At 45.0% G+C, this 15,502-nt stretch overlaps 1 protein-coding gene across 1 annotated transcript; it reads right to left on the reverse strand.

Annotated features, from left to right (window-relative positions):
* Positions 1-1,123: 1,123 nt before the first annotated feature.
* On the reverse strand, positions 1,124-14,852 carry LOC104543145 (transitional endoplasmic reticulum ATPase-like). The gene is made up of 14 exons (XM_010187684.1): positions 14,796-14,852; positions 14,211-14,351; positions 12,374-12,505; positions 11,851-11,953; positions 9,585-9,718; positions 9,192-9,327; positions 8,058-8,170; positions 7,325-7,489; positions 7,105-7,227; positions 5,796-6,008; positions 4,175-4,483; positions 2,502-2,657; positions 1,993-2,147; positions 1,124-1,567 (listed from the first exon to the last, which is right to left on the reverse strand). Exons 1-14 carry the CDS (start codon positions 14,850-14,852, stop codon positions 1,462-1,464), a joined length of 2,043 nt encoding a protein of 680 aa, XP_010185986.1. The 3' UTR covers positions 1,124-1,461.
* Between the last annotated feature and the right edge of the window lie 650 nt (positions 14,853-15,502).

The raw sequence follows: 15,502 nt of genomic DNA on the forward strand, positions 1-15,502 counted from the left end.
TGCTCTGGCAGGGGGGTTGGACTAGATGATCGTTCAAGATCCCTTCCAACTCCTAATATTTTGTGATTCCATGTAACTAGTGACAGGACAAGAGGAAACAGCCTCAAGTTGTGCCAGGGGAGGGGTAGAGTGCATATTCAGAAAAATTTCTTTACTGAAAGAGTGGTCAAGTGGTGGAGTCCCCATCCCTGGAGGTGTTCAAGAAGCACATGGATGTGGCACTTCAGGACATGGTTTAGTGGTACATGAGGGTGTTAGGTTGACGGTTGGACTTGATGATCTTAGAGGTCTCTTCCAACCTTAATTATTCCGTAATTGCCTCAAAGCAGGCTCTCCCCTTCAGTTCAGAGCTGGGCCATATTCAGCCTGCCACACCACTCCTGTGTGCATGATGGGACCTGACCCAGGGCTTCTCTCATATAAAACACTGAAGTACAGCAGTAAAACATTTTTGAGAAGTAGCAGTAGCACAGTTCAGAGAAGGGAAAATAAACCAAGGAGCAAGGCAGCAACCTGTAAGTGAAAAGGAAGGATAAAAACCATGATTAGAACTTAACTACCGAGTATGACCACAACAGGGGGCAGGCTGGCAGCAGAGAGCCATGGGATGCATAAGACATTACAGAGGAAAATCTCTCCATAGAGCCTGATGAACAGTGCTACTGCAGCATCAGAAGAGGAAGCTCCCCTCTTCCCTAATCACAGTGGGGTCGCTACACCACAAACTCCAGAGATAGCCCAAGAGCCCCCTTGTACTGCCTTCAGGCAGGGCAGATGAAACAGAGATTGCTGGAGAAGTCCTTTGCTGCAGAGGAGCCAAAGCAGCAGGAGACCAAACACCTCAGGGCCAGCAGAGAAACAAGAGATACCTGCTACCAGGCTCTCTTACTTGGTGCTTCCTGCAGGGAAGGGGAGAGAGGCTTCCAAACCAATTTATTCTGTTAACTTGGGCTAACAGGCATAAGAATGAAGAACAACTTCAAATGCACCAGGGAAGCACGCATACAGATGGGCTCCACCAGACTGAGGAGTGCTCAGATAGCACATGAGACACAGGGTTTACAGAGACAGCACAAGCTACACTGTACCAGTTCCACACACAGAAATTACTAGGGCCTGGATAGAGTTTTGTGGGATTTTTTTATTGTTATTTTTTTTGTGGGATTTTTTTTTATACAGGCTAGCATTGTACTCTTTGCTAAAGCTGCTGATTCTGCCACATAAACTAGAACAGAAATTTCTCAGAAATTAAGTCAGTTCCCCTCCTTGTTAATTCACTGTCTGCCTCCCAACTGAATACCATTATGGATTTGTGTTTGCAGAAAACATTCCCTGTACAAATATGATGTCCAGCTACACTGTTTTGACTGAGGAATGAAGAAGTCGAGAGTCCATTGAACATTGGATTTTTTCCTGTACAACGTGGCCTGATGTGGAGTTTGGTCCACAGAGGACAGCAAGTTAACCATAGAGATCATCATCATTATCTTCATTGTACACGTTGCCCCCGCTGCTGCCTCCTGTGCCTTGGCTTGGACCAGCACCGCCCTGGTTACCTGATGGGAACCTGTGTGCAGTGGTGCAGAAGGGGAGAGAAGAGATGCTGTTCAAAAGCCTCCTTGCAGCTCAGCACCATCCCCTCCCTCCACACCAACACCCTGGTGCCAAGTAGGGCAGGTAGGAGAAATGGGATGAAGCCTTACAGCAGGTCATGCAAAAGGCTTATGGCTTATATGGCTGCTGGATGTCACTCATGTTAAAGGAAAAAAGGGTTGATAGACTTCAGGAGCACTAACAGAGCAGCTACAACCAATTTGCAAGCACAGCCTATACCTGCCACATGCTCAGCTGGCTGCTGTACACACTGGGGAGAACGGGAAAACATAGTGGAAGAGGGAATTTGTTATCCAGAATCCAGCAGAAAACTGCCTTGGTGTTCTGTTCTGGGGCTGGCTGAGCCACACTGCCCTCCCCCCACTCCCCCACAGTTACCTGAAGCTGCCAAAGCCACGGCTCTGCTGTAGAGTCTGTGCAAACATCTCGTATTTCCTGATGTCGTTGTCACTGACAGAGCGTCGAGCAAAGCGCATGGCCTCCTCAAAGTGATCCCTACGTATCTCGGGAACTGGGTCATCTTCCTCCACTTCCTGCAGTGGGACAGAGGGCCCAGGTGAGCTGCGTGCCCAAGCTCTGTAGCCCAGCAGCTACCCAGGTCAGGATGCTCCAGTGCCTGCCAAAGTAGAGGCTGGAGAGAAACACTGTGGCAGACTGCAAGTCACAGCTGCAGAAAGGGCCTTCTGAGCAATGCTGTCAATGAGGCACCCCAGGAGGGCCTTGCCCTTCCACAAGATGATAACAAAGTGCTACAGCTCCATGCTCTGTGCTGAGAGCCCACTCATCCCCATCTAAGGATTATGGAGAGGAACACATCCTGCCTCACCCATGGGTAGAGATGGGCTGCCCATCTCATGAGCGGGGAAAACTCAGAGTGCCCCACTCACCATGGCAGAGGGGTTGGTCTGCCTCTCACGTTCTCGCCTGATCTCGCTCTCAATGGACTCACGGATGGCCAGTTTGCAGGCACGCTGGCAAATTTCTGTCAGGTCGGCCCCCGAAAAGCCATTGGTCATCTTAGCTAGGAAATCCAGGTCGACATCCTAGTGACAAAAAAACCCAAACAAAACCACAAAAAAAACACAAAAAACACTTACCAAACCAAGAGAGGCCTGTCCTTTACACCTTACACCCTCAGGTGACAAAGAGGTGTCTTTAGATCCCATAGTATCAAGGTGCTGCCTTATCTTTGGCCAATTTTGAAAAGATAAGCTGTTAAGGTTCTTGTTTTTAGGAAAAGTTAACCACATACAAAGGCAGGCCACAGTCCCCACACACCCAGCAAGACCCTGCAAAGCAGCTGTAAATCACAGAATGGTTTGGGTTAGAAGGGACCTTAAAGATCATCCAGTCCAACCCCCCTGCCATGGACAGGGACACCTCCCACCAGACCAGGTTGCCCAAAGCCCCATCCAACCTGGCCTTGAACACTTCCAGGGAGGGGGCATCCACAACTTCCCTGGGCAACCTGTGCCAGTGTCTGACCACCCTCACAGTAAAGAATTTCTTCCTAATATCCAGTCTAAATCTACCCTCTTCCAGTTTAAAGCTGTTACCCCTCGTTCTATCACTCCACTCCCTCATAAAGAGTCCCTTCTCAGCTTTCCTGTAGGCCCCCTTTAAGTACTGGAAGGTCACTATAAGGCCTCCCCAGAGCCTTCTCCAGATTGAACAGCCCCAACTCTCTCAGCCTGTCCCTATAGGAGAGGTGCTCCAGCCCTCTGATCATCTTTGTGGCCTCCTCTGGACCTGCTCCAACAGGTCCATGTCCTTCTTATGCTGGAGGCCTCAGAGCTGAATGCAGTACTCCAGGTGGGGTCTCATGAGAGCAGAGTAGAGGGGGAAAATGCTTCTGCACTGTTTACCCTCAAGAAGAGGCAGTTTGACTTGTGAATTTAGAATATTATTTGCTCAGGTTTCAGCATTAGGAGTCAAATGAAACACTGTCAGACTGGAAATGGAGATCTGGCACAGGGAGACCAAGACAACCAACCTTCTTCTCCTTCCCCTCAATTGACAGGGTAGTACTGCAACCTCCTTTGAAGCTTTCCTTCCCAACAACACCTAAAAAGGTAAGCTTAGCATAAAAAAGCCTGAGCTCTCACTTGACATCTGCTTTTCTCTGATTAACTACCAGTTGCGTTGTCTGCTCCCCAGGCAAGGGACATAGCTCTTGCCTATGAGATTTCAACAACTATTAACTGCAATGGTTCCTCTTAAATTTCCATTTCCCACCCCTGTTTTCTACATTTACTTTTTTTTCAGAGTACAAGAATCTTTTCCATCTTGCCATAACAGGCTTTCCTGTTCCCACACCATGGGCAGAACTCCACTATGTGATAAAGACCTGCTGTGTTTACACACCAACACCTGGCTTCGTTGATACCTAGTCTCAGAGCTCAAGCCTCCCCCTATCCCTTCATTTCTATCCTTCAGTGACTGAAGGTTTCCCAGCTCTACACTGTGTGGAGCAGTCACCAGCCCTCTATCCCCAGCTTGTGAGAAGCATGTGCAGCATACAGCAAACCCAAGTCAGACACAGTCAGGGTGCAGATCCTACCTTGGCAACTGGTGATTTCCTCAGGTTGGCCTTAAGAATAGCAATCCGGGACTTCTCGTCAGGCAGGGGGATGTAGATGAGTTGATCCAGGCGGCCAGGGCGCAAGATGGCTGGGTCGATGATGTCTGGCCGGTTGGTGGCACCGATGATGAAGACGTTCTTCTTGGTGGACATGCCGTCCATCTCCGTCAGGATCTGGTTGATGACACGGTCAGCAGCACCACCACCATCTCCGATATTTCCACCTCGAGCCTTTGCAATGGAGTCCAACTCATCAAAGAAGAGCACACAAGGGGCTGCTTGGCGGGCCTGCAAAAAGCAAACGGAAACAATTACTCCATGTTAACACCACCCAGCGAGGAGCACACTGATTGCACACTAAGCCTACCCTACCATTAAAGCAGCTCAGAGGAGTACCAGAGCACTGCTGCAGCAAGGAGAGCTGGGAGGAGCCATTCCTGAACAGGTCTCCTGCCATACAAACCCTCAATTAAATTCTCCTGAACAACAAACTGAATTTCCCCAAAGCTAGGAGCATTGTGAACCAAGCAGAAGAGTGGTAATTTCAATGTCTAGAGGGAAAGCTGAAGCAAATTTGCTTGGACCAGAACTCTCTCTGCAAGATTTGGGAACGTCAATTGGTTATTTAGGCACTCAAGTATCAGTATGAGAGATATATCAAATGGAAGGGAGAAATCCAATCACAGTCTTCAGCTACCTAATGGGTAGTTACAGGGAAAAGGGAGCCAGATCCTTCTTCAAGATGCACAGTGAAAGGATGAAAGACCACAGGCACAAATGGCTGCAAATAAAATTCCAGTTAGAAATAAGGAAAAAAAAATTCTTCACAATGAGAGAGCTCAAACACCAGCACAAGGCCCAGAGAGGTCAGGGATTCTCCATCCTTAGCACATGTTCAGAACACAAGGCCTCAAGCAACCTGATTGAATTTCTAAGTTCCCTCCCTGCTCTAGACAAACAGCTGGTCTAAATAGCCTCTGAGGTTCCCTCTCAACCTAAATTTCTCTCTCTCCTTCCAACTTTGCTTTTTCAGCACCTTCCCTGACCACAGGAGTGAGGATTCCCAAGATAATCCATGCAGATACCTCCTGGGACAGGAGGTCACACTATCTATGGGGGAACTGGGCAGTAGTAGTGAGCTACTTTCTAAGCCATATATATTGCAGGACAAGAATAGAACAGAATATTTCAGTTGGAAGGGATCTACAATGATCATCTAGTCCAACTGCAGAAGAAAAACTCATAGCATGTTTTGAAAAATCTGTAGAAGGTTATGGTTAATGAGGTGTCAAAGTAAGTTTTCAGGGATGCAGAGAATATCTATGCCATCCTAATGGTAGCCTCACTGCTAAGGCACTGGGGCATTTATCATCCTGTAACAACAGATACAAATTCCAGCAGGGGAAAACCATTTAAATAGCTATGTTGTCAAAGAGAATTAATTGCCTAACAACAGGAAAGCAGCCTCTGCCCTCAGTGCAAGTAGAGAAAAGACAAAATACACAAACAAAAACCAGGCCAGCAAGACAGGTGCAGGGGAGACAATGCTTTGGGGGTATCTCAGCACAAACGTAGCACAAGGAGCAGAAGATACACTTACCTTGTCAAAGATCTCACGCACATTAGCTTCAGACTCGCCAAACCACATGGTGAGCAATTCTGGCCCCTTGATGGAAATGAAGTTTGCCTGGCATTCATTGGCAATGGCTTTGGCCAGCAGTGTTTTACCACAACCAGGTGGCCCATAGAACAGAACCCCTTTTGATGGGGTCATACCAAATTTGAGGAACTTGTCTGGGTGCTCCACAGGATACTGAAGGAGAACAAAACAAACAAACAAAAACCTCTCATGATGAGCCAGAACAGGTCTGTACCTTAGAATCACAGAATTTGGGTTGGAAGGGACCTTCAAAGATCATCTAGTCCAACCCCCTGCCACTGGCAGGGACATCTTCCACTAGATTAAATTTGTTTCTGCTCCTACCAGAAACACTACCTGAGATTTCTGGTGGATTAAACACAAGATTCTGCCTGCTCAGTGCCACTGGAGTTTTTAAATGGGCACTGATTTGAAAAGCACCACAGCTGAATTGCAAAGCTGCCTTAAACAGTCTACTTCCACCTAAGAACTAAGTACCAGTTCAGGTAGCTTTCCAGCACACTTAAACTCAGCTTCACTCTGCCCTGCAGAAGCAAAAGGGAACAGCTCATTATCTAACCTATTTGTTCTGCCTTCCAGAGACAGGCAAGATGTTTGATGAGAGCATTTATCCTCTGCAGCAAGGCCAGAGATAGACGATGATTTTAATGCCAGAAAACTAGACTGAAAAGTAGATTCTTTTATTCATGGACAGACTGTTTCTACAGTGCCAATTGAAAGCAGGGATGTATCAAACCCAAACCATCCCAAAGCAGGCAGGCATCAGAAGTTTCCACAGATCATTCATGACTTTTTTCCAGCCTCTCCTTTCATAGATGGCTTCACAATTACTTCTCACCTGTCCCTATGCTAATGCTGATAGAAAGCCCTTCAGAGGCTCTCTGTGTGAGAATCTTCATCCACTGTCTGGCATATAAAGCCACCACGTAACAGGATTCTCAGCAGTGCTCCCACTGCTGGTCTCCACTTAAGAGAAGCAGAACTGCTGATGTTGCTACATGTAGCAAAACACCCACCCAACACTGTAGACTCAGCTAAGGAAAGCCTGATGCTGCTTGTCAGCACCTTCCTCTCCCTAAGTTCACTAAAATGGAACAGCATGGTATTTTCAGTCCATTACAATAAAATACCACAAAAACTCTGCATTTACCCTGTTCACAGCCCAAACAGGAATGTGAAGAGGTTCTGGATTTCATTATTATAATTATTTTTCAAGCTGACTAGGCAAAAATCTGTTGGAAACCCTTACCTGTACAAGTTCCTGTAGTTCTCTCTTTACATCTTCTAGACCACCAATATCTTCCCAGGTAACTTGTGGCACCTCCACCACAGTCTCCCGTAGAGCAGAGGGGTTGCTCTGGCTCAGAGCCCACTATTGTTAGAAGAAACGGTATTATATGAATTCTAACACGTTATGTTCATATGCTTCAGATAAGCAATTGGACATTGCAGGGGCACTCCTGCATTACCCTGAAGTCATCCATGGTCACAGCCAGTGAGTTCATCACTTCAGCATCAATGGTTTCATCTTCTAGGTCTATGAGATCCATCTTCTTTCTGATAGCCTGAAGAGCAGCTTCTGAGCAAAGAGCAGCCAAGTCAGCACCAACATGGCCATGGGTCTCATTTGCCACCTGAAAGCAGAGCACTGACTATGACTCACAGGGATACAAGCAAGCATTCAGCAAGGGCAATATATGCTTTTGGTCACTCAGAGGTGAAATAAAACTCTGGAGAACAGGAACATCAGTGCTCTGCTGCAAATTCAAGACAAGTGCTATCACATATCACAGGCAAAGACACTGCTGTTCCACCTCCTACTTGAGATCAAAGCTGCAACTGGAATTCAGATGGTGTGCAGAAAGATAACACTGAGGACTGCAGTTCTTCATTCAGGACAGAGATTACAGTAACCATCCAGTATCACCCACAGTGTTTACCCAGCTCTGTGAGCACTGTTTCAGGCTTGATTTATTTTTAAAGAGAATGCCACAGCAAACCAACCCAGGAGGACAGTAGCAAGGCACTTTCAGACTGAACTGATACACATTTGTTTCACTTAGCCATGCCATTCTTCACTAGCGAGTGAGGATTTTTGGTCACTGGTAAACTAGTTAGAAGGAAGCCCAGAGATCACACATTTGCCCAGTTTCACACTGTCCTAAATGAGCAGACAAGTTTTCCTAATAGCACTCTACTCACCTGTTCCAGATCCACATCATCAGCCAGCTTCATATTTTTTGTGTGGATCTGCAGGATCTCCAGGCGCCCAGTGGCATCTGGGATACCAATATCTACCTCTCTGTCAAAACGACCTGGGGAGTATAAAACATGTTGAGCTGCTGATTCTGTAAACTAAAGGAGCTGCAGTTGCTGCCTTCCTCTGAGAAAAGGAACATGATGACGAGCCACAAACACATACAATTTTAGAAAACGCAAGAGCTTTGGGTTTCTTTGCAGCATCTATCAGCACAATAGCAGAGTCAAATCAAAGAAGAAGGAAAGGCTTTAGCCATTTAAGGAAAGTGAGACTACTGTATTAACTAGAGTTCAAAATTATATAAACAGAGGATTTCTGTCTTTTCCAACCCTTGTTTATAGGAAAATATGCTTCTTCTAACCAACACACCGTGAGACATTTTTGTTTATTCCTACCTTTGCGTCCTCAGCACAGGAGTCCACAAATACAGAGAGATTTATTTTTTTCAGAACTTTCATATCAGTACTCAAGTGGTGAAAAACACGAACTGCCCCAATATCTGGGGAGGCAGAAAACCTACATATTACTGCAATATTAACTAAGGTATATACACCTACCATTTTCCTCTAGCCATAGCTGTGCATTCAAACGCCTCACTACACATTTAAGAGGACATTTTTTCCTGCAAACTAGACTTTACCAACTGGTCATACAACAGACATTCATTCACACTGCAAAGTTACGAAAACCTGAATCTCAGAAACTATCAGACTTCTCATCAATAAAAGTAAGATAAATTGGACAATTCAGAGTCTTCTGCAACCTGAGGCATGAACAATCCCTTAAGTGTTTAGTCCTGAAATAGCCTCACCTAACTGATGAAGTGAAAAAACATGCTACCCTCTAAGTAATTTGTTATTTCTACAAGTTTTAACCTAATAAAGCACAGAAAATTATACCAAAGGCTGGAAGCCTAGAAATGAATTTCAAACAAGTAGCTGGAGACAAGTCAATAGCTTATGCAACACATAGAAGATGTTTAATATTAATTTCTGCTCAATCTTTCCAAGATGCCTGAAGCATAGCCCATAACAAAGTATCTGATAAACACGAAAAAAGATGGCAATCATGGTTACCAAATCGCCTGAGTGCAGGGTCAATGCTGTTAGGTCTGTTGGTAGCTGCCATAACAATCACATGTGCTCTCTGTTTCAGTCCATCCATAAGAGTCAACAGCTGAGACACTATGCGACGTTCTACCTCTCCATGCGTCTATGGAGAGAGAAAGTAATGATTCGACCAAAAGTTCTAAAACACAACACAGGAGCTAGTACTGCACCAGAGCAGACAGATACAACAGACATGAGCTGTTAAGAAACACCGTGAACTATATCGGATTCTTCTGATATCCAACTTCTGACATCCAACTGAATTCAAGCACTAAGTTAAATACTGCTTTACCCTGTAGATTCACACAAGCTGCTACCAAAAAAGATGTACTCCTTTACCTTCTACAGGCTTTTATTTACCTTTTCTCTCTTAGGAGCAATGGCATCCAGTTCATCAATGAAGATGATGGCAGGAGCGTTCTTCTCTGCTTCTTCAAAGGCTTTCCTCAGGTTGCTCTCAGACTCACCAGCCAGCTTGCTCATGATCTCAGGACCTGGAAAAATAGCAACACTGTGGCACTCGGAAGAGAGGCAGCTAGCCCCAAGGCATGCAGCTGATTTTTTGTAGTACAACATTCACATGGGAGTATCTATATTTCAAGTCAAAGCAAATACTATCAATCAAGTTCACTAAATTTGCAGCTGAAAAGCCAAGAACAGCATGCAGAATTACTTTCTGTCATTATTCTGGTGTTTTCAGTTTACTTTAACAGAATGCAGCACTAGTCAACGAGCTACCTTTAGCTGCCTCTTTCCTCACCTTATTTTACACTTGGTGAGCTTTTCTGCAATGTGCCACTACACACAGATAACATCAGTCCTAGCTTGCAAGAGAAGCAATCAAATTATATGGTGATGAATTATCAGGGTAGGAAGGGAAAAAGCTGTCTTTAGCTTGCATTACATAAGTATACATTTACCTCTGTGAGGTCCTATAAATGAGTTACCCTCCCCCCCCCCCCAAAAAAAAAGCCCAGCAAAAAAACTAACACCCCAAAATTCCAAAAACCCCAAACCCAGCTCCTCTCAAAGAATAAATAATTTTTTTAAAAAATGTGTAAGCACATTAATCTCAGAAGGAAGGACAGCATTCCCCTGAGATCTCCTACAATTGCTGAACACTAGTGGAGGCTCACAGATTAATTCTGTTTTTACAGATTTTTCCATTGTGCTGATGGGAGTGGTAATGAAGAAAAAAGTATGCTTCTAAGAGAGCAAATAAAAAGAAGCCTGACCCTCAGGAGTGCAAAGCTGCTGGCTGACTGAAGCACAGCAGCTGCAGAACCACTGGTGTGGGCAGGTACTAAGAGTGTTTCGTTACAGGTAACTCACCAATTCATACCAGCTCTGCCTACAACACTGCCTGCAGCTCCATGCTTGAGACCAGTAGACAGAGAACACATCACTAACTCTGACAATGTTATTTTTATTATGCAATAGAAGTACAAGTGTCTAGAGAAACGGCTGGCTCATTAGCATGCAGTGACAGCTTCCACATACTTAGAAAGTATATGACAAGGGTGACATGGTTAAAAACAGTCCATTTACATCTGCTATCTTGAGATACAAAGCATGTCACTTTCCTACCACTGCTCACTGCTATGCTGTGCTATACACTCCTTTTGCTTTTACCTTCATGGGTCTAAGTGATTGAAAACATAAAAGAAAAGCAGCACTCCTTAAGTACAAATGTTCAGTTATGCCAGCACTGACTGTAAAATGAGACAGGAAAACAGCAAGGAAAATTCAGAATCTGGTCCTTACTGGACATAAACCAGTAGCTGTCTCACCTGCTACAGGTGACAAGTGATCAATAGAAGGTTCTGTCACCTGTAACTAAGTCCAAAGATACTCATTAGAACTTTCAGGACAGTTCCTCCCAATTAATGTTATGTCTTTACTTGAGGGGAAAAACAAGAAATTCACAGCAACCCAGTTTCTTTTCTGAATGGAACATGCTGGCAGCAACAGAAACAAGTATCATGCACTCATATACATAGAATAATCTCAAGACTTCACTCCCAGCTCTGCCCTCACCAACATAAATGAACACTCAGACAGACTCCAAGTCCTTGCATCGCAAAGCTGCCTTTCCAACCAGCCTGCTACAAAACTACAACTACCACAAGGGAGGTTGTAGAGAGGTGGGTGCTGGTCTTTTCTCCCAGGTGATGGGGGATAGAACAAGGGGAAACGGCACCAAGCTGTGCCAAGGGAGGTTCAGGTTAGAGATAAGGAGGAAGTTCTTTACTGAGAGGGTCGTCAGAAGCTGGAACAGGCTGCCCAGGGAGGTGGTGGAGTCACCATCCCTGGATGTATTTAAAGAGCGGGTAGACGAGGGATATGTTTTAGGGGGTAGACAGGAGCGGTTGGACGTGATGATCTCGGAGGTCTTTTCCAACCGAGCGATTCTGTGATTTTGTGAAAACAATCAAGCTTAAGAGGAGTGCCACTACAGATGCTTCCACACAAACTCTAGGTGTCCCCAGAGGCACACTTCTAAGAGGTAAGGAAGGATGTCAGGGAGACAAGGTGGCTCTATAAGCCCTATTAATACAATTCATTATTATGAGATGAATTAATGAGCACATAGCAGATATGGGGCCAAAGCAGCCACAATACTTACCATTGATCAGGAAGAAGAAAGCTCCCGTTTCATTGGCCACCGCTCGGGCAATCAGTGTTTTACCAGTGCCAGGAGGACCATACAGCAGAATCCCACGTGGAGGCTAAGGACAAAAGCAAGGGACTTTGGTGGTGAGCTAGTATCTGAATGCCTAAGTCGCTTCACAGTGACGCTGTAAGCATTTGATAAAGCCAGTCCAAAATTGTGATGCAAACTCATGCAACATCTGCCATCCCAGCATTACTATCAACACCCTTACTACTTTGCATGACACACAAACAAAAACCTTGCCAGTAACTGACAGTGCTAATTCAAAGCATCCCTCTGGCTTTGCAAGTTGCCAGTACTTTAATCTGTGTCCAAAATATGTAAGGAAATACTTTCCTAACACCAGCATTTTAAAAAAACCCACCAAAATCCAACAAATTACTTATTCCCCTCCCAATACCTCATAAACCTCTGACATTAGGAGTCATCCACAAGGGCAAGCCCACTCATCCATCTGGCGCACACGGGGACTTACCTTTACCCCTATGGCCTTGAAGAGTGCAGGGTGGCGGAGGGGAAGTTCCACCATTTCTTTGATTTGAGCCAGCTGCTTCCGGCAGCCACCAATGTCATCATAGCCCACTTCATTCAGTGACTCTTCTTCATCCTACCCAGAAGGAAATATATTAAACATTTGAGTGAAAACAACAGTTCGACAATCCCTCCCATGCTTCAGAACCCAGGAATCCAGGTTTTTGTTCGTTGCCATTTCTTTGCTGTCTTGAGGTTCTCACTTTCAAGTCTTCCTGGTGTTTTCTACAATTGTTTCTTAGCTCTCTTCCCAGACATGCAAAGGAAAATGCCTACATGTACCTAGACCTCACTGAAGCCCACCCTCTTGAATGACAGCCTCTGCTGCCAGGACCCCTACAGACTCCAGTGCAAAACAAGTTGTGTGACCCTCTGATGTGGCTAACAAAGATAACAATAGACAATGAAGCCAAATATAAAATATACTTATTCTTTAAACTGTAAGTGATATTTCTAACTACTTGACATACCCTAGATACCATACAGTTCTCCGACATAGCAGAGAATGTTAAGATCCAGATGTGCAGATAAGACCAACTGTAACCAACTCTTTCAGTATAGCTCTACAGCATCCAGTCATTTGACCGTGCAAATCTCTACTAGCCCTAGTTATCTATAACGTTAGGCCACACTAAAACAATAAAATAATACAGTCTGGAATTTCAGAGAGGCTCAGTCCAAGCCCCACAAACAGGAACTACTACTTTAAGCAGCTTGCTCAGGGTCTGACCGTATCAAGCACTGAAGGTCTCCAGGTCTGGAGATTCCTGCCCTCTCCGGGCTTTGCTCCAGGGTTTGGGGAAAACCTTTTTCCTAATATCTATTGAGAATTTCCCTTGATCCAACTTGTGCCATTGCCTCTAGCCCCATCCCTGGACACAGCTCTCAGAAGAGCCTGGTTATCTACCTCTTCCCATCAGGCAGTTGCCAGTAAGCCTGCCTCTTTGCCTTCACTTCTCCATGCTGCATCAACCCACTCTCCCAGCTGCTCCTCATTCATTCTGACCTCCAGCTCCTCATATCATTTTGGTGGCCTTGGCTGAACTTGCTCCTATCTGTTTCTGCTGTGTCTTGAAGAGCCCAAACTGGACTCATCCAGTGCCCAGACAGTCTCACAAGTGTCACATAGAGGTAAATTTTTCAGAAGGCAGCTAACTACAAACCAGCACTCATCCTGAATTGCAGGTAGTAAAAAGGCACTTACTTTATCAAGTATACAACCACCTTAGCTCATTTCTCTGAGATTTCCTACTCTGTAACAGTAAGGTGGCCAAGACCTGACAGACAATGCACTCAGGTTGCCTCAAGCTTGAGATGCTCAAGGCTAGATACCTTAAGGGACTGGGGGGAAAAAAAATAAAGCATTTAAAGATTTCAAATTTCTCACTAAAAGAGCACTAATTGCTTCCTTTTCACATAGTAAGAAATTTAGCAACCTTGTAAGCTCTCCCTGCTATGGATCAAGGGAACTTTGGAATTAAAATATGCATCTGAAGTCCAACATGAGATATCTGGAAGAAGATGTACAAACAGCTGCTGTCAAAGTATGGCATCTCATCAGCAAGCCTAAGCACTGGTGATGTCTGAGGATCTGAGGAAGGATACTGGAAGCACATTTCTCTGACTACCTTCAGCAGCAGCTCATCTCCTGAAATTGGAGTGTCTAACCATTACATTCAATACACAAAATGCCAAAACGAGAACTGCAAACACCACTGCTCTCAAGGACTGTCACAGAAGGGATTCAGCAGGGGAAAACCAAGTGGCAGGATTTTGCTCACCTCTCGTTTGATGGGCTCTCCTTCACAGTGGATCACTGTGTCTGGAGCCACTATGCAGTATGGACTTGGATCCGTCTCCACCACTTTGAACTCCACTGCACGCATCCCTCCACGCACCAAGAAGATGTCACCTGTAAAACTCTACATTTCAGTAGTCTGCTACAACAGATGCCTGCAAAATGTCAACCCTTGTACTACCAGCAGCCCCAGATGACAAGGAAGTAGGTTACATAGTGTGAGAGACTGAAAGAGTTAATGTCTAAAACATTGTGGCAAGGCAAGTTCTCCATAACAAAAGACCAGTAACATTAAGTTCTAGGAAGCAGGGGAAGGAGAAGGCTCTGCCTGTCCCAGAATGGGCCATTTTGTGTTGCCAGACAAAACAACTCACAGAATCTATTTGGGAAGGGGCTCACAACCACCACTTGCCACAATGGAACCTGTGCAGTAGATCAAGAGTTACGTAAGTCCTCAAGGGACTGGACTGTATAAAAGACACTGACTCAGGGAGCCACAAGCTCCACTGGAGGATCACCACATCTGATGTTGTCATCTGGATCCAAGGGTGGTGATATCTTTCCTTACCTCTTTCCTTTCCTGTATCCCTTTCCTCTTGTAAAGGTTTCCAATAATAACCCACATTACCAATGCATTGCATTTTCCAAGCTCAAGTCGTTTAACTTTTCCAATTCCAGTAGTTTATAAATAAAATGTTTAGTTGATTGCTTAGTGTCTTTTCACCTTAATTTAGCCCAAGGGGATTTGCAGAACCTTCATCGCTCTCCTCCTGCCTCTGAGGTGGGATGCGACACATAAGCATACACTGCTCTGCATTTTAAATTCAAGAGCTGCATGTATTGTGACTACCCGAGCACTACTTAGATCCATAGCAGTTGTAGTTCTCAAATTTCATCCAGAAACAAGCAGCAAACAAATCTAGCAAACAACAGAAAAAAATACTCTGCCTAAATATGTCCTGGTTTGAGCTAAATAGAACTCATTTTCTATTTAGTGATTTTACTTTTCAGCTCAGTCTCTTCTAAGTGGCAGTACTTGCTGAAACTAATGGCATGTTTTTCCAGAGTGTTCACTTCTACAAGTGATAGTGCTTGTATGTTATGTAAACATGACAAGGCCACTGTCTCACCATGGGTGCTGTATTTGCACCTGTGGGGAGGAGCAGACAAGACAGATGACCCAAAACTGACCAACGAGGTATTCCATCCCACATTCGTCATACTCAGTATAAAGCTGAGGAATCACAAGGGTCTCTGCCTTCTCTGCCCTCTTCT

Source organism: Mesitornis unicolor, unplaced genomic scaffold (genome assembly GCF_000695765.1).
Source record: "Mesitornis unicolor isolate BGI_N332 unplaced genomic scaffold, ASM69576v1 scaffold3327, whole genome shotgun sequence".
Taxonomy (NCBI): Eukaryota; Metazoa; Chordata; class Aves; order Mesitornithiformes; family Mesitornithidae; genus Mesitornis; species Mesitornis unicolor.